This window comes from Labeo rohita, chromosome 6 (assembly GCF_022985175.1).
Source record: "Labeo rohita strain BAU-BD-2019 chromosome 6, IGBB_LRoh.1.0, whole genome shotgun sequence".
NCBI lineage: Eukaryota > Metazoa > Chordata > Actinopteri > Cypriniformes > Cyprinidae > Labeo > Labeo rohita.
In genome coordinates, this window is record NC_066874.1 from 9,640,020 (window position 1) to 9,664,647 (window position 24,628).

Here is a 24,628-nt window from a genome sequence, read left to right on the forward strand (position 1 = left end):
ACCATGATTTTTATTGTATGAACAAAAAATACTGAGATGTTTCTCAAATTATCTTCTTCCATAATTCACATTAGGCCATTGCAGCCTAAATGTTTATGTGTAATAAATTTTATGCTGAATCAAATAAAATATTTCTTTCTAAAGCTACAATTTGTAATGTCTACTTGCTTCTTTCTCATTTATCACAAAAAATAACTTTAAATAATCTTTTGTGGCTATTTTCACAGCCAAATTTATTTTTCGATTAATATGTGGTTAATTAGATTAATTAATTGACACGTTATGTAATTAATTAGATTTTTAAAAATGTAACCGACTGACAGCCCTAATCAAAATATCAAAAATATCAAAATGAGTACCAGCACCAGTTTTCCACTTCAAGCACTGGGTAAAAATTAGGTTTAGGGTAAGGGTTTGGGTTTGGCACTTATTTCTGATGGGTAGGTTTAGGGTAAGGAGCTAAAGATACATTGTGTCAATGTATGTCCTCACAAAGATAGCTATACAGAGTTGTGTGTGAGTGTGAGTGTGAGTGTTTGCCACATTGAGAATGTTGTATAGGCTCACCCCTTCATTTATGTGTATGTATGATCTGCATTGTGCTGGATGTATTAATTTTTATTGGACAAATTATACAAAAAATGTTTTGAATTTTAGTATTTCCCATTCATTTCCATATGGGTGCCCATTTTTGTTCACAAAGGACAAATTAAAGAGCTTTTTTTCAACCACTTAACTTGAATCAAGTCACATTTTTTTGTGTTCAGGTGGCAAACTTAGGAAAAGTAGCCAAGTCGTACCACTCAGATGAAAGAAACTATATCTATCTATCTATCTATCTATCTATCTATCTATATCTATATCTATATCTATCTATATATATATATATATATATATAAGATTTTGCACAAATTTGTCCCAAAGGATGCTTGAGGTTTAAATTAAAATATAGCCTACAGATAACACTAATACACACTAAATACAGTCATGCAATGTTGATGTTGTTAAAGGAGAAGTCCACTTACAGAACAAAGATTCACATATAATGTACTCACCCCCATGTCATCCAAGATGTTCATGCCTTTCTTTCTTCAGCCATAAAGAAATTGTTTTTTGAGGAAAACATTTCAGCATTTTTCTCCATATAGTGGACTGATATGGTGCCCTGAGTTTGAACTTACAGAATGTAGTTTAAATGCGGCTTGAAACGATCCCGGATGCAGTTGTGCAACCCTTATTGTTATACTTTGTTCTGAATTTTTTAAGATTAAAGAACACTTTCAGAACAAAATTTTACAGATAATGTACTCACCCCCTTGTCATCCAAGATGTTAATGTATTTCTTCAGTCATAAAGAAATTATGTTTTTTAAAGGAAACATTTCAGCATTTTTCTCAATATAATGGACTGAAATGGTGCCCCGAGTTTGAACTTCCAAAATGCAGTTTAAATGCGGCTTCAAACGATCCCAAATTGTAAATGATCCCAGCCGAGGAAGAAGGGTCTTATCTAGCAAAACGATTGGTTAATTTCATAAAAATAATACAATATACTTTTTTAATGTCACACACTCGTCTTGTCTTGATCTTCTTGAACTCCGTTTTTTTCCGGTTCATGACAGTTAGGGTATGTCGAAAAACTCCCATCTCATGTTCTCCCTCAACTTCAAAATCGTCCTGTATCACTGTTTTACCTTTTTTTGTTAAGGGTGTTTGATCTTCTTTGCATGTTCACTTTGCATAGACTGGGTCAGTGCTTCTGCAGCGATGTAGGATGATTTTGAAATGATTTTTGAAGTTTGTTGACATACCTTAACTGTCTTGAGCCAGAATACACAGAGTTCAGGCAGAGCAAGACAAGATGAGCATTTGAGATTAAAAAGTATATAAAATTTTATTATTTTTATGAAAATATTCAATCATTTCGCTAGATAAGACCCTTCTTCCTTGGCTGGGATCATTTACAAATGCATTTGGGATCATTTGAAGCTGCATTTAAACTGCATTGTGAAAGTTCAAACTCGGGGCACCATATCAGTCCGTTATATGGAGAAAAATCCTGAAATGTTTTCCTCAAAAAACATAATTTCTTTACGACTAAAGAAAGAAAGACATTAACATCCTGGATGACAAGGGGGTGAGTACATTATCTGTGCATTTTTGTTCTGGAAGTAGACTTCTCCTTTAATCTTAAAAAACTGAGAACAAAGTATAAAAATAAGTGTTGCACGGTTTGACATAAGCTAAACTAACTTTGAGATCATTAGAAATAATCACCATTGGTAGCGCGATTTATTGTAAAACCTTATTTTTCGGTTGGTCAGAACAAAACTGGCAGACATCTCTGCTGAAAAAAACAGCTAAAACCAGCCTTGGCTGGTTTAAGTTGGAAGTAGCTGGTTTTAGCTGGTCTCCCAGCCTGACCAGCTAAGACCAGCCTGGAAATGGCCAAAACCCCTCTAAAACCAGCCTGCTGACCAACTAAAACCAGCCAACCAGCTTAGGCTGGTTTTAGCTGTTTTTTTCCAGCATGGATGTTATTTACTTGTTTAGATGACATTTTCGGGTGAAACTTCTTATTTTGGACATACTTCCAAGACGTAATATCTGTAATTCCGAAGTACATTGAATATCCCTATTGCTACGTTGATTTAGCAGCCAACACATACACCTCAAATCATTAGATTCATCCATGCTAAGGAGCCATGCCAATGCACAACCCATGTAAAAAGCAAATAACTGCAATTGCAGTTTTCAAACAGAGATGGCGACAAAGAGGACAAACTTACATAATGCAGCTTTAATAATAAATATTAAAATAAATATTATTAAATCAGACCTGTGATATTGATAATCTTGTTTATTTCTGATGTTGTTGTTTTGGCTAGTAGACATTCTACAGAATACAGAAATGAATACAGAAAAAGACGTAACTATTTTATGTCATCATTTGGTTTCCATTTCCAGGAGATATTGGTGGACAGATGGGACTCTTCATTGGGGCCAGTATTCTTACTATACTGGAAATTCTTGACTATATCTATGAGGTATCTTCACTGTGAAAGGCATGACATTCAAACACACTATCATAATATATCTCTTGTCCTTTCAGTCTTCTTTTAATCTTTATCTCTGTAGGTGGTCAAACACAAAATCAAGCAACTCCTGAAACCAAAAAAGAGTCAGAAACAACAAAACCAACGGAACTTGATCCAAGAGCAGATCCAGAGAACAAAGAACCTGCGAGAACAGAACCTGAGAGCTCAGCTGGCAGCCGGAACTATAGCTACAGTAAGATTCGAAGAAGTCAAAGTCAAGGTGAGTCAGAGAAACATAGTGTTTTTTTGATGGCTTTACACATTGCAAATAATAACTGATGATCCGCATCATGTGATTTGTTTGTCAACAGGCAGCTAATGAAGTGGCTCAACCGCACAGTGCACATCCAACTTCAATATTACCAAATCATCACAATGCACAAGCAGTCCTACAGCAGGACTTTGCTTGTTAAGGGACGCCTCTTCTTCTCTTTATTTATTTTTTCATATCACTGAACTTGAAATTGGGATCCTGGATGGACCCTGCACACTGAAATACAAAAGTCTTTTTTTTTCCACTTCTAAAAGCTACAGCCAAAGCCTAATCCAGGACCTTGTGTGAAACCGGCTTAAACCAGTCACAGCGTCACTGTTCTCATTGTTCAAGTCAATACCAGATGAAGAAACCACACCATGTGTTTCACATGTGCTTTTGTTGATTTCCATCTGGATGGACCTATCGTGGACTTCAAAGAAGAAAGGACCAGAGAGGATATGAATGTTGCATTTCATATAAATTACCTATTTGATAGGACAAAAATAGAGACTAAATGAAAGGTATAAGAAAAACAGAGAGATGAAGCAAGCACAGCTGTTGCTTAGTGAAGAAAAAAGTTGGTTTTATACATGGCTCTTCCTTTGGTAATGTACAGTGCTTGCACCATTTCACCTTTTCACATTTCTTAATAACATAATGAGACTTCTCAGTAGGAGAAAAGCTAAAATATAGCACTCGTTTCTCTGTGAGTAGGTGTTATGTTCTTTTTCAGTCTTATGTAACTTTTCCATTGTGCTGTAGTCTTTATAATGAAGCAGTCTGTCTCTACGTTTGAAACATGGAAAACATCACAACTAGAGCACACTGTTTGCTAAAATCATCTCTAGTAAAAATAAATAAAATTAAAACTATTAACTAATATTCTTTATATGAATATAAAAATGTAAAGGTGATATTTATTTTGTTTTCAAATACAAGCACATTCAAATACAAATAGATATTTAAAATTGTAGTAACATTTTGGTGAATATACATCATTTCCATCTGGTCATAAATCTTAAATAATATTAATAATAATAATATCATCAGTCTGAAAAGGACTAGAACAGTAACACTGACTACAGATGAAACAAAGCTGTCAGAGTATAACCTTAAAACCACCATCAGTCCTTTTTTTTTAATAATTTCATGTCTTGAATAACATGTTGGAGACAGAGCCTTCTGATTGAATATGCAGAATTTCCACAATTAACCTTGTACATGAAAAAATCGGCTTTTACTGCCATCTAGTGGGCCTAATACTAAAACACAAACACCTATCATGTTTTATCAACACCACTTTGTATGAACTTTGCAACACTAAGTCAAAGTCTGGTGGCTGCAAAACGGTGGACATTCAAGGGTAGAAATGTTATATGGAATCATGCAGTTCTGCAAGTTATTGTGGAAGTATTTGGTGAATAAAAGTTTTTTTTTTTTTTTTTTTTAACAGAACATCACATGGGTGCGCTAATGACTGTAATGCAAGTTGTGAGCAAATAGGTTGTGATCACATAAAGATAGTAATATAATTATAATAATTAAACTATACCGTCACCTACATGGACACATTTTCAACAAATAGAATTAGAGCTTTTTAAAGGGGTCATCGGATGCCCATTTTCCACAAGTTGATATGATTCTTCAGGGTCTTAATGAAAAGTCTATAATATACTTTGCTTAAAAATTCTCAATGGTAGTGTAAAACAACACCTTTTTACTTTGCCAAAACAGCTTTGCAAAAATCATCTCATTCTGGTCGAGGCTGCTTTAAATGCAAATGAGCTCTGCTCGCCCCGCCCCTCTCTTCTCGATGTGGAGTGATGAGCATGTTTATTTTAGCCGCCTTTAGCCGCTAATCTTGCTAACTAGCACATTATTAGGAAAGGCGATCGCAAAGGTTTATAAAAAAAACCCTTATACTCACTTCTGCTGTAAGTGAAGTGAGGGGATATTATTTTTACAGATTAATTAAAAACCACTGCATGGATTTTTCTCTTTATAGGGTAGATTTGTACATACACTGCCAACACACATTAATGTTCAAACAACATGTACAAGTGATCTTAGCATTCGATGACCCCTTTAAGCTCTTCATCTGTAACCATTTCTGTTAGCAGCAGCACGGCGTACACAGTAAACATCTGCAGTGTGATGCACTAACTCTATAATCTCATTACAGCTCATTTCAGTTCCAAAGAGTCCAACACCTGGTTCTCTGCTCACAGACATCTATTGTAAAGGAAATATGGAAGGAAAAAACAAACAGACCAACCACCTAAACATAATTTTGACATAAATAGTCTTAAATATTTGGTTTATGGGCAAAACAAAACAACAAAAAAAGTGGGTTGCATAGCTGAGATGCATTTCACCGTGAAGAAGCAGATTTAAAGGCACAGAGTTTTACGTGGACAATATAGTTATGTTGTCCCAGACAGCCACAGCTCACGGGAAAAGGAAGTGTGGGTGGAATACTGGAATGTATTTCAAACATGGGTGGATTCAGAAAACTGGAATAATGCAAAATACATTGTGGAAATAGCTTTATACATTCGCCCTTTCTAAACTGTCCAGTATTGTAAACATACTTTATCCTCTCTTCTCTCAGCTGTAGCCACAATAAAAATGCAAAGCAAATCCTCTCACTACAATTACAGAAAAAACAGTTTATTCACATTCTCTTTCCCAGCACCATCACTAGCCCCAAGTATTCTTTGTTTTTACACAAATGCTAGTGTATTCATAGGCATATGTTTTTAGTTGAAAATTCTGTCATTACTTACTAACCCTCATGTCGTTTCAAAAGCACAAAACCCACTGGTCAACTCAGTCATGCAGTCAAGACGTTTAGACTTAATGGATTCAGTTCAGAGTTTAAAAACATAACAGGTGGATTAAAATGGATACATTTTTAGAATTGGCAGTGGGCAGGGTTTGTGCTGTACTGGTTTAGGGGAAAAACATGCTATATGTACAGTGTATGTGACATAAATTTCATCATAGAATGCATTGGTGTCTACCTACTTCTTCAGCGCCATCAGTTCTGGAAGTATTTTTTCGATAAAATTTTCCCATATGGATTCTAAAAATGTTTTCGGTAAAACACTATAACTCATGAACCAAACCAACCCATTAAGGTGAATCACAACATTACGAACTTTCATTTGAAGCAAAAAGTATTTGAAAATTATACAAAAGGTACAACACATACAGTTGAGGTTGAAAGTTTACATACACCTTGCAGAATCTGCCAAATGTTAATTATTTTAACTAAATAAAAGAGATCATACAAAATGCATGTTATTTTTTTATTTAGTACTGACCTGAATAAGATATTTCACATAAAAGACATTTACATATAGTCCACAAGAGGAAATAATGGTTTAAGAGATCCATCTTTTCAATGCGTAGTTTTTCCCTCTGGAGCATCAGTGAACGTTTGATCCTTCTGTAATAGTTGCTTATGAGTCCCTCAGTTGTCCTCAGTGTGTAAAGATGGATCGCAAAATCATACAGTTATTGCTGGAAAGGGTTCAAATACACAAAAATGCTGAAAAACCAAAGAATTTGTGGGACCTGAAGGATATTTCTGAAGAACAGCAAGCAGTTTAACTGTTTAGAACAAATAAGGGACACATGAACAACTATCAAAAAAGAAATTGTTTTTTGAGGGAAACGTTTCAGGATTTTTGTCCATATAATTGACTGATATGGTGCCCAGATTTTGAACTTCCAAAATGCAGTTTAAATGCGGCTTCAAACATTATTTGTAAATTTTTGTTCTGGAAGTGGACTTCTCCTTTAAAAATTAAGTGTATGCAAACTTTTGAACAGGGTCATTTTAATAAATTCAGCTATTATTTTCTCTTGTGGACTATGGCCGTTTCTCAAACGTAAGGCTGCATCCTCCAGAGGTCGCATTTGCAGGCTGCATACGTCATCAACCCTGATTTATTTCCTGTTTACAAATTTATAACTGTTAATATTATAACATAAGATCTTTTTTATGACGTATGGAGCCTACAAATCTTCCGTTTGAGAATCGGCCTATATGTAAACGTCTTTTATAAGAAATATCTTATTCAGGTCAGTACTAAATAAAAAATAACATGCATTTTGTATGATCCCTCTTATTTTGGTAAAATAATTAGCATTTGGCAGATTCTGCAAGGTGTATGTAAACTTTTGACCTCAACTGTATATAACAGCTTTAGTGAGGAAATGAACTACAGTTCTACAAAGCATTACGAATGACATTAATTAAAAATATAATATTCATGAGAAGTTGTTTAATTCAATAGAAATAATATATTTTAAGTTTATTGTCAAATATGCATATATACAGAAATATTTAAGTATTATGGGAACATAGAGAGACCAACTCAGTTACGTCAGATTCTCTAATTGTCATTGGTAAAAGTTTTTCACCACAAATACCTCTGTTAAACATGATTATTTTAAAAATAAGTTAAAATTGAAACAGATGTTTTTAAATATTTAAAAGTTGAAAAATTCATGGATTCATTCCCCATGGAGAAAACAAAGTTAAACCAATACTCTATTAGTATGTGCATACTGTATGTAAGCTGACAGATATTTCTAACCACTTAACTCTGTACACCTTGAAATTTTTTTGCACAAATTAGTTTGTCCACAAGGTGGCAACACTGGCCCCGGCCATTTGTTTCACAGTCAGAAAAAAGAGGTGACAGAACAACAACAACATCAAACCACTAGAGAAGGCAACAACAGTAGATGCCCTTGTTGATGAGCACTTGTGTGAGGAGGTTAAGAGATACCTGCAACTCTAGCTGAAGCAAGTACAAAGACATTTTTTATCTGTCATAATTTCAGGGGAGAATTAGCACAGACACTGGTCAAAGGTAAAACTTTCTAGTGTGCATGTGACAAGTGGCTGCGTTTGCGCATGCTATCAAATGAAGTATACTTCATGTGCTAGCATCTGTCAAAACTGAAGTATACTTCGGGCTTAACTCCACCAGTCTGTAAGGTAAAATCACATTTAGAAATGGGGAATCATCAAAAGTAATTCATCCCATCGAGGCAACAAGAAGAAACGTGCCGCAATACAAAATTCTAAAATTACTCAGAGATTTTTTTTGTAGTGCATTAACAGTTGTGAGTCAAGTGCTCACGGAAAAGATGTCTCTAGACATTTCTTGTTAATTGTCTCTGAATGTTCCTTTCAGAACATTTCTCTTTGGTTTCAGTAAGATAATCCATCAGCTTTAACTAGAGAACTGGTTGACCGATGTTAAAATGGATTGCTAGCGTTTAGCCAGTCTACAGTTATCCCCACTGTTGCTTCTTTGGAAGCTCCTCAGGTGCTGTTGCCTGGCTCTTGTTCAAATATTAGCATGGCGAGCTGGGAACGTGACCCCTGGCTCTCCAGAGTGCTTTGGAGACAGCGGTGGAACACGTCCTCACTTAGCCGAGGATCGCAGGTCCGGTTGCGGTACACCTGGCGCAAGGCAGGCTCGACGGCACGGAACACGTGCAGTCCTGAATACTGCACAAACATGTCATAAAGATCCAGGTTCTCCAGCAGCTCCTCGTTCTCCTGCAAATCACCTGACATCCGTGTGCGCGAGGACATGTAGTCAGAGTTGTAGAAACACGCCTCCTCAAAGGTGTATCGGTCAAAGTGACCCGCTTCCCTGACCAGGTCTGGTGTTGCAGGAGGAACCTGGTCTGGGTAAGCCACACTGGGGTCAAATTCTTGGAAATGAATGGGAAAGAAAGCCTGCCAGCCGCTGATGGCATTCATACGACAGCGATTCAAAAACTCTGAGTTGAGTACAGTGTCAGCAGTGACCAGGAGGAAGAGTGTTTCCACCGGGTGCTTCCTAGATACGATATCCAGGATCCGCAGGACACCTGGGCTTTCTGTCTTTATGCTGATCCAAGACACCTTCACGTTGGGATATGTGTGCTCGACGGAAGTGATCTTAGCCTTGACCTCTGCAAAGACATCATTTGTACTCACTTTTTGGGCCTCCGTGGGTTCATAGGTGAAGAGGAAGTTAAGAACTGCATTTTCGCCAGTCTCAAACAAGTTGGAGGAACAGTGATCTAAGAAACGTAGTGCTGCATGGGAGTCGTAACTGGTGAGGGGCAGGAGGACGTGGACTCGTGTAGCCTCTGTGACATAGGGCATGGGGATAATCTCCACTTGGCTGAGGGGTCGCACAAGGTGCACACGGCGTGTGATCGATTTCTGGTGACCAGACTCAGTAGTGGCCTGGAACTGCAGGTCCAGGGTGTACTCCATCCCTCGTGTATGGTCCAAGCGCCTGTAACCGTTCACCAGCTGTGGAGTGCTTAGCTGTACAAAAGGGTTGTATTTTTTGTTGAGCTCTTCAAGAGCGACCCTGATGACATCAGTCACGTCCTCACGATCCACACCATTAAGCTGGCATTTTGGGTCACCGTCAACGCAGGAGAAAAGGTTGTCTTCGGTGAAGTAGTCCCAGCGCAGTACCTCAAAGCGGTTCTTGGGTTCAAAGGGAGGTGTGATGCCGATGGGCCACAGAGCACTCTTGTTTCCATCCACTGCTAATTCACTCACATTCTTTATCTCAGACTAAAGGTGAAAAATAAGATTCATGAAAAGCTGACAAAAGCTATAAAAACAAACACATACACTTTATCTTTAGGAGAAGAAGACTGTCACCTTCATAGCTTTAACCCTTTAACTGTCACTCCCAGTTTTGAACATAGATGTGAAAGTGCACTATACCAACTTAAATTAAAATCCATGAACACATACATTTTGTAATATGATTTTAAAGTACCATTTCCATGGTAATGCAATGTCCTATTTTAAAATGGCTTTCAGAAGATGAATTTTGAGGTTTTAAGCTTTCATTTGATATTATGATCTCTAAAATGTGATGTTTGTGACAAAGGTCAGAACTGCTGTTATGATATAGAGTTTTGAGATGTACTCTTGTCATATATTAATCTATTACTGTTCCTGCATAATCTGTAGCGAACAACAGTGGTAAAATATCTATTTAGGAATCTTAGACCTTTCCAACGATATATAGTTTGTCATGATTAGATTAGGATTTAGTTGTAATATAGCGAAGTAAACTTAGGCGTCCCACTGAGGGGATGTTGACAGTTAAAAGGTAAAATAACCTTATAAGGTGCATATTAGTTCCTTAAGAGTACAAATCAGTATATTAAAGTGTAGTATAGTAGCACCTTTAGATCAGTGTTTTTCAGCCAGGGGGCTGGGAGATTCAAGATGACTTAAAGGGGCATTCAGGATCACAAAAAAAACAAAACAACTAAAACTGTGGATATTTCTTCTTATTCTTCTTCTTTTTATTTTATTTTCTTCAAAGAACCTGGATATATTGAGGGCTAATTTTAAAAGTGTGATCTCTAGACCTCAAAAAGTCATGTAAATGAAAATTGTTAAAAATTCAACTGACCCTTAAAGGAATAGTTTACCCAAAAATGAAAATTGCCCCATGATTTACTCACCCTCAAGCTATCATAGGTATATATCACTTTCTTCTTTCAGACAAATCTGAGTTTCATTAAAAAATGTCCAGCTTTATAAATGGCAGTGAATAGGGTTTAAAATTTTGAAGTCCAATAAAGTGCATCCATCCATCAAAAAAGTGATCCATTTGGCCCGAAAGGTTAATAAAGGGCTTCTGAAGCAGATCAATGTGTTGGTGTAAAAAAAAATATCCATAATTAAAACTTTAGAAACTGTAATCTGTAGCTCCCGCTAACTGTCGTATGTGCGTTCATGAGAGCGTGGTGTTCCAGCAGATGATATAGGACGTAGGCATAGTGTAAGCTCTGGTGAAAAGTGATGAATGTGGAAGCACAGAGTAGAGAGCAAAACAAACACTGGTCACGAATAAGTACAAAATAAGGATTTGTAAATTAAATGTTGGAAAATTTCAATATATGTGATTCAATACAATACAAGGTTCTTGTGAGATTAGCATATTCTCACTGGATCTTATGCTATGCCTACGTTCTGCGTCATCCGCTGGAACACCACTTTTTCATTAATTCAGTTACTGGACGCTAGAGATTTGGTGTATAAAGTTTTAAACATAGATATTTTACATCAATTTGCTTCAGAAGGTCTTTATTAACCCTTCGGGGGCATGTGGAGTACTTATGATAGATGAATGGATGCACTTTTATTGGACTTCAAAATCTTAAACCGCATTCACTGCCATTATAAAGCTTAGAAGAGCCAGGACATTTATTAATATAATTAATTATGTCTGAAAGAAAAATGACATATACACCTAGAATGGCGTAAGGGTAAAATATCCCTTTTATCCTTATTCAGTAAATTACAAACAAATAAAAAAAGTCTTGGGGTCTTTGTATGGAGTTACTTTTGTGCTTTTTTATTCAATCGAACATACTGTGTTTGAGAGTAATTATATTATAATTAAAAAATAAACGATTACAAATAAAAAGTTTTGTTAAGACTAAAGTAACTGATAACAAAACTCTTTGCATTGCAAACAAATATTTTTTTTCGTTTATGCAGTTCCTATGGAAGCCCATTTGCACCACTGAATAAAAAATAAAGGTAAAGGCAATTGCGACTTTTTGTCTCACAATTCAATTTTGTCTTTTTTTTGTTGAATTGTGAGATATAAATTCACAATTCTGAGAAATTAAGTCAGAACTGCATGATAAAAACTCGCAATTCTGACTTTTTTCTTAGAATTGCATGATATAAAGTTGCTAATCTGAGAAATAAAGTCAGAATTGTGAGATATAAACTCACAATTGTGACTTTGCTCTAAGAACTGCAAGGTTTTTTTTTGCAATTGTAACTTTTTCTACTTTTTCTTGTGACTTTATTACACACAACTGCGAGTTATTAGGCCAGAACTGTGCAATATAAACTCACAATTCCGAGAACACCAGTCACAAAATTGGACTTTACAACTCACAATTTGGAGTTTATATTTCACAATTCTGAAAAAAAAGTCAGAATTGCAAAAAAAAAAGTCACAATACTTTACAATAACAATAACACTTTACAATAAGGTGTCATTTGTTTTAACTAACGAACAATGAACAATACGTTAATAACACTATTTATTAACCTTTGTTAATGTTAGTTAATAAAAATAGTCGTTTATTTTTAATCATGTGAGTTCACAGTGCATTAACTAATGATAACCAACACAACTTGCGATTCTGATAATGCATTAGTAAATGCTAAAATTAACATTAACTAACATTAATATTGTCAGAAATACAGAAATATTGTTCATTCTTAGTTCATGTTAACTAATGTAGTTAACTAATGTTAACTATTGAACGTTATTGTGAAGTGTTACCGAAATTTTTTTTTAAATTTTCATTCAGTGCAGAAACAGGCTTCCATAAGTTTCCACATTTTTCATTATGCACCCATACGTTTTGCTCTCTCTTCTGCCAAAAAAGGTCATTTTTTGTGGATCTAAAATCTCTGTAAAGCTGCACCTCAGTGGGCGGTAACTATGCACCAGAATGAAAGACCTGTTTCTATTGGTCACTCTCGCTTTGTACCATAATTTGGCTACACCCACTGCACAGTCCCAGACAGAGAGTGAGTTTGTGGTGTGAAGATCAGCACGTCGTTGTGTAATGTCATGATCATGAATTTCTTTAGAACACTCTTAATTGCATGCAGACAAACCAGTTTCAAAACTTTTCAGCTAGCAAGCTACGATTTTAGACCCGCAAAAAATGACAGCAGAATAGAGAGCAAAATATGTGAGTCCATAATAAAAAGTGTGGGAACTGCATAAAGAAAAGAGAGAATTTCTTTGCAAGACATAAATAAATTCTTAGAAAAAATTTATACAGTATTTACAATCTTTTATTTTTAATTACAGTATAATTCGTTTTGCTCAGTATGTTCGACTAAATTAAAAAGACACAAAAGTAACTCCATACCTTAAACTGAATAGTTTTGTGGAAAATATGGGGCATTTGAGTCAAAAAAAGATTAAAACCACCAATTTATAAGGTAGAAAGTTGTACATTTGAGGGTACTGGCCCAGTGACAAGTTAATGTAGCTGTTAAGGTAATGTAGAATGCATTCAAAAAGTATGAATTTAGAAGTACAGATGCTGGTTTTGATGGCCTTTGTAAGCAATATTAAATGTCATGCATGCAGAAAGTATACAGAATAAAGAACTAAATAAAGCAATGGCAAAGTAATATACACTGACCAAAATTATAAATGGAACACTTTTGTTTTTGCCCCCATTTTTCATGAGCTGAACTCAAAGATCTAAGACTTTTGGTCTGATCAACTCTATGCGAAAGAGATGTGTTGCACTGCATGAGGCAAATTGTGGTCACACCAGGTACTGACTGGTTTTTGGACCCCGCCAATACAGTAAAACTGCACATTTTAGAGTGGCCTTTTATTGCGGCCAGCCTAAGGCACACCTGTGCAATAATCATGCTGTCTAATCAGCATCTTGATATGCCACACCTGTGAGGTGGATGGATTATGAGGAGAAGTGCTCACTAACACAGATTTAGACAGATTTGTGAACAATATTTGAGAGAAATAGGCCTTTTGTGTACATAGAAAAAGTCTCTCAGCTCATGAAAAATGGGGGCAAAAACAAAAGTGTTGCATTTATAATTTTGGTCAGTGTATATATATATTAAGAAGTTGTAAATCTAACCTGTAGTTTTTCAATCTCTTCATAGGTCTTCTGCAGTTCTATTTCTGTGAAATGTTTGTGCAGACGATACATAAGTTCTGCACTGGCAACAGGATGAACAGTGAGAGCATTTTGGAATCCTTCATTCTCCATTCTGGAAAGGTCCATGTCGTTTTCCATGGCAAAATAATTATAATTCAGGCCCTGAGATAAAGCAAGATTGAAATTAGATCAGAACATATTGTTTTACATGAATATATTTATACGTATTGTGTTTCTAATATGTCTCGACATCTGGCACTGTAACAAGAATGTGGTCACGGTTTCATAGACAGCACCTCTAGGTTACTTCTGGTCAGCTTTAGTCAGCAGACCCTTAATGCTGTTTAATGTCTTGTTGTAACCATGCTAATTAACTGCACAAATCGCAGCAGGTCTGCAGCTGGCCTGCCGAGAACAGGAAGTCATTTACTTTGTGGCTCAGCAGCAGAAGTAGTACATCATTCCATTAAAGTAATCCTGGTTTCTGGACGCTCACTTGTTTTATGCTGGATCCAAAAAGCACTTTCAGGTCTGTGTGAATTACTGATGCTTTATATTCACGCCGCTGATTTTAGGTCAGTGTCCAAAAAGTCCAAATTTGAACAACTAGACTGTCCTAAACACAGTCTAATGATATGTTGCCTCTACATGAGATTGATAGCTCACGTAATGAAAGCCAGTGATTTTGGTTTGTCTGTGGATCGCAGAAAAAATCATTATTTTGGATATTATTTCTACTTGCAGCAGTAATGATCATACATTGTTTTACAATGATAACCATTTAGCTTCATGCTGTGCATGCTGTGCTGATTACCCACATAACACTAAAACAAATACTAACCCCTAACCTTGGCAGCACATCCAAGATAGATACCATTACTGTTAGTCATGATTAGATCCATGAAGGATTTTTTTCTGAGCTCTGAACTTAAGTCTGAACTTTTCTTGACAGGTGACTGTGTAATTGAGTTGACCACTGAAAGCTACTGTGGGTTGGGGTTTGTGTTTTCTTCCAAAAACTCAAAACCACTAATGTAATTTCACTTTTTTAATTAGTCTGAATCTACAATGATTTTGCATCAGCTTACAGTTTAGCTTACAAAGGTTTTCTTGAAATAAAAACAGCTATTCAAAAATTTGTAAAAGTAAAAAAAAAACAACTTTGTGTCATTCACGACTGTATTTACAGTAGAACTAAAGCACAGCCATATTATTTGTCCCTGTAACATGAATCCTCTGTCAATGGGTTACAGATGTGTTTTGTAGGAGACATGTGGTACAAAGTATCTGTGCTACTGTTCAAAAGTTTGGGGTCGGAAAGATTTTTTTTGTGTTTTTGAAATAATTTTTATGCTATTCTTATTCTTTTATGCTCACCAAGTCTGCTTTAATTTAATCAAAATACAATAAAACAGTAATATTGTTAAATATTATTCCAATATTACTTCAAACACGTATCTGTAATAATGTGACAGGAAAGCTAAATTTTCAGCAGCCAATTTTCAGTGTCACATGATCCTTCAGATTTAGTGCTGATTTATGCTGATTTAACACATTTCTTCTTATTATTATCAATACTGAAAACTGCTGTGCTGCAAATATGATACATTTATTTGGGATTTTTTAAGCACTTATTTACAAATATAGTTATTTCTGACATTATCAGTCACTTTTTATCAATGTAACACATCCTTGCTGAAAAAATGCATTAAAAAAAACTTATTATTTTAATACTACAGATCTGCAGTGTAAGTCATGCAGAAAACCTGAATCCAATCAGATCAGACTATTAAGAGTGCAAAGGTGTTCCTTCATCTCTATGCCAAAGCACTTAAATAAGCCAGCAGCCATTACCAAGTCCAATCCCATTTAACACATCAACTCACAAACTTTTTGCACTTACACTGTTTTACCAAGCACATATGCAGTTCTATACTGTCTCTGGTGCGGATTACGTGCAATGCATGTTTTGAACATACGCAGAACATTTTCACATGACTGTAGGCTTGTTTGAGCATTTCAATGTACCTGCCTCAGAATTTGAAAAATACTGTGAACTATTGATTATTTGGCCTCCCTGTTGCATCAAGAGCCTCAATATATAACAGCACACCCTCTCAATAAAGGTCCATCCCTTGGGTAATGTGGTTTCCTGTCGAAACTGGAGACCCTAGGTGAAAAATGTAGTCATTTGTGACCAGCATAAACATTGCCAACTAAGGGAATCCAGCTACATGAAAAGTCCACTTTATCAACACAGGCCTGTTTTTAGAGTTTGCCAGGATGATCTGTACATAGTTCAGGCTCTGAGTGCCCCCAATACCCCCTCCTCCCTTCCTTCAGCTTATTTCAGTACACAGCTCTCTCAGCTACATTTGCTCTGGGATAGATACTATTTTAGCCTGTGCCTAATTGGAATCTCATGATATGAGAAATGTAACTGCCTTTGTGATTGCAGGGAAAAATCAGATCCAGAACTGATCGTCTCGAAAATCTGGAATGAGATTTAGTGCATTTCATTATGACTGACCAACAAAAATGAACAAAACAGAAACAAAGTTACATTTAATTTAATTTCAATATAGTTGAAGGAATAGTTCACCTCCCCCCCCCAAAAAAAGCAATTTACTGAGAACTCACTCACCCTTAGGCCATTCAGAAGGTAGATGAGTTAGAACAGATTTACAGAAATTTAGCATTACATTATGTGCTCAACAATAAATCCTCTGCAGTGAATGGGGGCCGTCAGAATAAGATTGCAAACATCTGATCAAAACATCACAATAAGACATGAGTAATCCACATGACTCCAGGGGCCAGTTGTTCCAGAATGATCTGGATTTGTAAATCCCATGTTTTGCTATCCAGGATCAGGTAACCCATATTGTTTTGTATTGGTTTTTTAAAGCAAGATTTTTCAAATTTCCAAATCTGGATTATTAGTGCTCTACGAAGCACCTAAAGGGGCATGGTGATGGGGGAAAAATGACAATGTTTTGCATTGCATTCACACAAATAACTACTTTTGACTGGTCCATTAGCCCTGATTGTGGAAATGTAGTTTATAATAATAAGAATAAAAAAAAAAAAAAAAACTTTAATTTAAATACAGTATTTTTGTTTGATACTGACAACTGTTGGGGATTTGATGATATATTACATGTTAAAATGTTGTATTTTTTGGACCAGTTTTAAAGTTGTATATATTTCAAGTTTTTTATTTATTTATTTATTTATTTAATTTCATTTTTGTTTCTCAAATCCACCCTTCTGCTTGGATCAGAATAATCCAGTGGATCAAAAGTATCCCAATCTTTTTAAAACATTTTGAACAACATAAACTGAAGATTTAATCCAGATCAAAACCAAGATTGGATTTTATGATCTAAGCTAAATTCAGGATCCATTTTTCTTTTGAACAACCTATTTTCAAGATTGGATCCAATCCGATGGCCAGAATCCAATCAGATTACTTTTGAACTGGTCCCAGTTCATCAATTAACATCTTGTGAAGTGAAAATCTGTGTGTTTGTAATAAATAAATGTATAATTAAGATGTTTTAAAACTTTTAAACTGTTGCTTCTGGGTAAAATATGAGTCCTCTATCCATAATACAGGTTCCTCCAGTGAAAAAGTCTGAATTTGGAGAGAAATATGCACAGATCAAGCACTGTTTGCAAGTTAAAACAAGTCTGTTTTTATCAGCTATAACTATCTTTCATTCTGACGGCACCCATTCGCTGTACAGGATCCATTACTGTGATGTAATACTACTGTAAGTTTCACCAAATCTGTTGCAATGAAGAAACAAATTCATCTACATCTTGGATGGCCTCAGGGGTGAGTCATTTTTCAGCAAATTTTCATTTTTGGGTGAACTATCATTTTAATAAAATTATAAGATGATTAAAAAATATATCGTGAAAACAGAATGTAATTTTGATTGTTTTGCTCTGGATACCATTTTTGTTTTTAGGACTGGATTTAAAGGGAAAGTTCAACCAAAAATGAAAATTCTGTCATCATTTACTCCCCCTTGTGTTGTTATGAACTTGTTTGGCCTTCTTTCTTCTGTGGAATTAAACTTCTGGACCCATAACATGGAGAAAGACAGCTGAAGCATGAAGGTGTACAAACGAAGACAGAATTTTTCACTAAAAATATTGCATAGATGTCATAAACCAAATTTCCCAGTCAATCATTACCTCTTACCTCATATTCCTCCACACAGCTCATGCCAGCATAATCAATGATACAGCGACCAAGCCACTCGTCAGGTCTGATGCTTACAATGTCAGTCCTGCAATGCTCCAAGAATGGCTGTAGCTTCAGAAGTACTGCACGGGATAGTAGAAATCCTGGTCCACTGTGACAATACCTCCTCTGGGTTTCACCTCCAATGAACTCTCCAGGCTGGCCCATGTAAAGCTGAAGGTCCATGCTCAGGTGGCTTACTAAGGTCTTCAGCCTTTCAGGCTGGGTGTAGGTATCATCCTGGACGAAGTAGAACCAATCGTAATCAGCAATGTGATGTTCTAGAAGATATCGAACAGACTGGAACATGTTTGGAACTGGACGCTCGTCACCATGGGCCACCACAAACATTCCATTAGGGAGTTTACGATTACGAGTGCCTGTAAAGAAGATGAGCCGGCCATCCAGGTGGTGGTTGAGGGTCCGGTTGATGGCCACAGCTAAAGTGTTCATGGTGGTTTTGGAGGTAAATACTGAGACGAAGAGACGTTCACGAATTCCAAGCTCCGTGCTGGCATACTTGGCTCTAAAGAGAGAAGGATTGAAGATAAAATAATAATATGATGAGTAAAGAATTATAAAACACAGCACTTACATTAGGAAGTCACAAGCACAGTTGCGTTTGATGTGTCAGTTGGTCAAATAAACCAACCCAACCATTTATAACATACCACACACAGAAGTCCAAAATAGGCAGCAGTTATCATTATTTACCCATGTCATTTAAAACTGTCATTTTTTCCCATGAATCACAGACACATTTTTATGCAACTCTTTCCATATGACAGGACAAACCAAAATCTGAAACCATATGATATAGTAGCTTTGTGTGAACAAAAAAAAGTTTGGCCAAAGTTTAGGCCTAAGTTTTTCAATGAAAATAATCTTCCACTCTCGAAACTTTTGATTTGGCATTTTATGTTCAGTTTTGACACACATGAGAAAATGATGTTTTGGCTTTCATGAACCTCAAAATGAATGCGAAAGAGATTACAGGACTTTGATGGGGGGGGAAGATTATTAGTTAAATATTTCACGTTATATATAATATCTATTTCTACATAAAGCTATTTTGCGACTTCAGTGTAAGCTTGAAAACCAAGCTTGAACATATTTACTCACTATGCACCACTTTTAAAAAAGTACTGCATAAAGATTCTTTCTTTTTTTTTTTTTCACAAAAGCAGCAAGAACTGGGACGATGTTGAAATATTACGTTTAAAAACGTGCTTAGATTATGTATTACACACTAAATAATGTGTATTTTATACTTAACATTTTTTTCCCTCATTCTCTTAGAATAATTCTTTGACAAATTGCCAAAAATTGACAGGTAGTTTATTCCAGTAAGGTTTTTTCTGTATTAAAACAGTAGACGTTATTCTGTTTTAATCATCCAAACTGTAGATGCCATGTTCTTGTGATGAATAGCCATTCTTCCATGGTTTTCTCCTGCATATGATCTAAGATGCTAGGATAGAGGATAGACCTTCATTTGATATATTTGCTCTCATTTGTACACTGCTGTTCCAAAGTTTGGGATCAATAAGATATTTAATGTAATATCTTAATAATATTCTGAACTATTATTGTAATTTAAAATAATGTTTTTCTATTTTAATATACTATAAAATATAATTTATTTCTGTGTTGCAAAGCTGAATTTTCTTCAGTCATTACTCCAGTCTTCAGTGTCACATGATCCTTCAGAAATCATTCTAATATGCTGATTTATTATCAATGTTGGAAACAGCTGTGCTGCTTAATATTTTTTTGAAAACTTTTTTCAAGATTCTTTTATGAATAAAACACCACTTATATACACTACTATTCAAAAGTTTGGGGTCAGTAATTTTTTCTTTCTTTTTATGATAGAAATTAATACTTTTATTCAGCAAGGATGTGTTAAATTGACAAAATGTAATAGTAAAGACTTGTATTGTTAGAAAAGGTATCTATTTATAATAAATGCTATACTTTTTAAACTTTTTATTTATTAAAGAATCCTAAAAAAAAGTATCACAGGTTCTGAAAAAGTATTAAGTAGCACAACTGTTTCCAACATTGATAATAAATCAGCACATTAGAATGATTTCTGAAGGATCATGTGACACTGAAGACTGAAGTAATGATGCAGAAAAAATCAGCTTTGCATCACAGAAATAAAATATATTTAAAGTATATTAAAATATAAAACTGTTTTTTTTTTTATTGTAATGATATTTTATAATATTACCACTTTTTCTGTATTTTTGATCAAATAAATGAAACCTTGAAGAGATTGCTTTAAAAGACACTAAATATCTTACAGATCCCAAACGTTTGAACAGCAGTGTACATCTATTAGTGTCTGACATTTTCTTTTAAACTACATGCTCAAATTAAGCATAACGCTTAATATTGGCTGGAAAATCCATTAAACAAAATGTCACTGTTTAGTAACTCAAATACGACTCTGGTAACTTTATTAGCCACCACTTCAAATACAATCAATCAATCAATAGTTTTACTTATCATTATTAGATGCTTACACTATTTAAACCAGTGGTTCTCAATCCTGGTCCTGGGGGCCCCCTGCTCTGCACATTTTGCATGTCTCCCTTATTTAACACACCTGATTGAGATCATCAGCTCATTAGTTCAGTTCATGGATCTCTCTCCTAATGAGTTGATGATCTCAATCAGGTGTGTGAAATAAGGGAGACATGCAAAATGTGCAGAGCAGGGGGCCCCCAGGACCAGGATTGAGAACCACTGATTTAAACTATTACCTGACTTGCTGAAGCCCTCATTGTAGTTCAGATTACTAAACTGCTGATCCATGACTGACAGCAGGCTTTAGGTGACCTGATGACATCATTAGACCGCATCAGCTTCAAGAGGCCAAGGGGCAAGATCAGAGCCTTTGCTCTTTAAATAGCAAGTGTCCTACTAAAATATTCCCTCTTCCATGCATAAAAGACAAACCAGGTGACTTTAGTTTAGCAGAAGACCTCCACAGACAAATAGATCTGCCTGAGATGCTGTTTTTATTATTATCATTATCATCATTATTATTAAACAATCATTATTATTTATTTATTTTTTTTTTTTTTTAATTAAAAAACACTAATCACAACTTTTCATGCTTTAAATACGCCCAAGAGATTTCAGTCATAACGCGCCCTGTATATAATCACTGGTGGAGCTCCATGCTACACCTACCTGAAAACTTTCTTTGGAGGACCATCCTGGGCAGGCTTGTTGTAAGGCACTATTCTGGGCTCAAAATCCCCTTCGAGATTTCCGTTGTCAGTTGTGCCAGTAGATATCGAACTAGGTTTACGGGCCCCTTTCGAGCTCCCAGGCTGCCCTATGAGCATCTCGTCGGCGGCTCCCATCCAGTCAGAGTCGCAGGACTCATCCACCCAGGTGACGCTGAGGAGACTCAGAGTGAATCCCAGAGAGATGCCCACAATAATCGGCCCTGTCGGCCTGATGAGAGACACTAACATTGCAATTCTCATGCTTTCAGTCGGCGGCAGTAAACAGCAAACTGTCCGCTCCTCAGCACAATAAGGAGATGCTTTTAGCAGAACGAGGCTGAGGAATTGCGTCGCTCTCTCTCTTTACACCTATAAAGAGAGACGTGACTGTCTGTCTGTGTTGCTTTCTGACGTGTCATCGCTCCGGACTCCGCCCTTTACTAACCAGACGTCAGTCAATGCAAATTCTAAGCGCTGATTCTTGCCATTCGACGGAGGCATGGATGGAGGAGGCGCCATCTGCGAGACCGCAACAAACCTATCATTAACTCCAGCTATAATTTAGGGGTAAAAGCGAATTTGGTCGTTCGCCCTAGGATATTGCGAGGAAACCGCGTTTGACCTGGAAAGTTTATGATCTTTCTTTGTCTCACTAGAGGGCGACCATTCTGTTTGAGACTACGAATGTAATCCTACATGTGGACGCCTAAAGCAAGGGCACACACACAAACACTCAAAAAACTAGTTGAGAAAATGACTGAACAAATTTGAAAATTAGGCTATTGTTATGTAAAAAGGCCGATGTAAATAAAATCTTTTTTTAATCAAATGTAATTCGTTCCATGTCCCATTACTTACATTAACAGACTCTATATTTTTACAGCAACAATGTAATCAATATTTTGTCACATATGAATCTACCCTGGTGAAAAAAAACAGCATATGCTGGTAGGTATGTTTTGATGCTGGTTTAAGCTGGTCCTTAGCTGGTTTATGCTGGTCCTTTGCTGGTTTATGCTGGTCATGTTGCTGGTCAAGGACCAGCATAAACCAGCAAAGGACCAGCTTAAACCAGCATCAAAACATACCTACCAGCATATGCTGTTTTTTTCACCAGGGTAATCAAATCAAGTTTGTGTTTTTAAGAATTTTACATTTATTCCAAAATAATAACTCAAGGCAATATTAACAATATATTTTATTTATAAACTTCAGATATTCTTTTTAATAGTCAACTTTAATCAATGTAATCAATATTCTGTTTATTAGCCACATATGAATCTAACCTGGTGAAAAAAAAACAGCATATGCTGGTAGGTATGTTTTGATGCTGGTTTAAGCTGGTCCTTAGCTGGTTTATGCTGGTCATGTTGCTGGTCAAGGACCAGCATAAACCAGCTAAGGACCAGCATAGACCAGCAAAGGACCATCTTAAACCAGCATCAAAACATACCTAACCAGCATCCCAGCATCAAAACATACCTACCAGCATATGCTGTTTTTTCACCGGAGTAATCAAATCAAGTTTGTGTTTTTAAGAATTTTACATTTATTCCAAAATAATAACTCAAGGCAATATTAACAATATATTTTATTTATAAACTTCAGATATTCTTTTTAATAGTCAACTTTAATCAAAGTAATCAATATTCTGTTTATTAGCCACATATGAATCTACCCTGGTGAAAAAAAACAGCATATGCTGGTAGGTATGTTTTGATGCTGGTTTAAGCTGATCCTTAGCTGGTTTAAGCTGGTCCTTTGCTGGTTTATGCTGGTCATGTTGCTGGTCAAGGACCAGCATAAACCAGCAAAGGACCAGCATAAACCAGCTAAGGACCAGCATAGACCAGCAAAGGACCAGCTTAAACCAGCATCAAAACATACCTACCAGCATATGCTGTTTTTTTCACCAGGGTAATCAAATCAAGTTTGTGTTTTTAAGAATTTTACATTTATTCCAAAATAATAACTCAAGGCAATATTAACAATATATTTTATTTATAAACTTCAGATATTCTTTTTAATAGTCAACTTTAATCAATGTAATCAATATTCTGTTTATTAGCCACATATGAATCTACCCTGGTGAAAAAAAAACAGCATATGCTGGTAGGTATGTTTTGATGCTGGTTTAAGCTGGTCCTTTGCTGGTTTATGCTGGTCATGTCGCTGGTCAAGGACCAGCATAAACCAGCAAAGGACCAGCATAAACCAGCTAAGGACCAGCATAGACCAGCAAAGCACCAGCTTAAACCAGCATCAAAGCATAACCAGCATCCCAGCATCAAAACATACCTACCAGCATATGCTGTTTTTTTCACCAGGGTAATCAAATCAAGTTTGTGTTTTTAAGAATTTTACATTTATTCCAAAATAATAACTCAAGGCAATATTAACAATATATTTTATTTATAAACTTCAGATATTCTTTTTAATAGTCAACTTTAATTTAGCTTTAACTTTTTCAGATCATCAGTCATCAAAGCTAGGTAAATATTGGTCACAGACAGAGATTTACTTTAAATTTACCCAGAGGATTACATTCTAAAAACTCCCACAGATAATGTTTTCTTGCTATTTTAAGTCTAACAAAGTAGTTATATCTGTGTCTGTTGTTCACTTTTTAAAAGGCTTCCCATTTATGCTATTGTTTGTTCAGACTGCTTCGCCAACGCTGAACGCTCAGGAACACAAGAAATGGGATTTATCCCATGAACCAATCAAAGCTGATCATAACCAGTCCTATTAAATCATATGCGATGGAGGCACTGGCACCTTTCATATGACTTTCCCCCATTAATTCTCAGTTACCCCCACCAAACCCACCGCACACTTTAGGGCAGGGTTGCCCTACCCTGTTCCTGGAGATCTACCTTCCTGCAGAGTTTAGTTCCAACCCTGATCAAACACACCTGTCTGTAATTATCAAGTGCTCCTTCAGATCCTAATTAGTTGGTTCAGGTGTGTTCAATCAGCGTTGGAGCTGAACTCTGCAGGAAGGTAGATCTCCAGGAACAGGGCTGAGCACCCCTGCTTTA

General features: G+C 36.0%; 2 protein-coding genes across 2 annotated transcripts in view; one reads left to right on the forward strand and one right to left on the reverse strand.

Moving 5' to 3' along the window:
• Positions 1-5,996, forward strand: part of asic4b (acid-sensing (proton-gated) ion channel family member 4b) — a 51,441-nt gene extending 45,445 nt beyond the window's left edge. Inside the window, exons 8-10 of the mRNA XM_051112999.1 lie at positions 2,967-3,046; positions 3,138-3,317; positions 3,409-5,996. Of these exons, the coding sequence (XP_050968956.1) occupies positions 2,967-3,046; positions 3,138-3,317; positions 3,409-3,510 (362 nt within the window). The 3' untranslated portion in view covers positions 3,511-5,996. The remainder of the gene's footprint in view (positions 1-2,966; positions 3,047-3,137; positions 3,318-3,408) is intronic.
• A 654-nt stretch (positions 5,997-6,650) lies between these two features.
• On the reverse strand, positions 6,651-22,359 carry chpfb (chondroitin polymerizing factor b). The gene is made up of 4 exons (XM_051112998.1): positions 21,547-22,359; positions 18,301-18,868; positions 14,067-14,249; positions 6,651-9,960 (listed from the first exon to the last, which is right to left on the reverse strand). Exons 1-4 carry the CDS (start codon positions 21,846-21,848, stop codon positions 8,698-8,700), a joined length of 2,316 nt encoding a protein of 771 aa, XP_050968955.1. The 5' UTR covers positions 21,849-22,359; the 3' UTR covers positions 6,651-8,697.
• Positions 22,360-24,628: the final 2,269 nt, after the last annotated feature.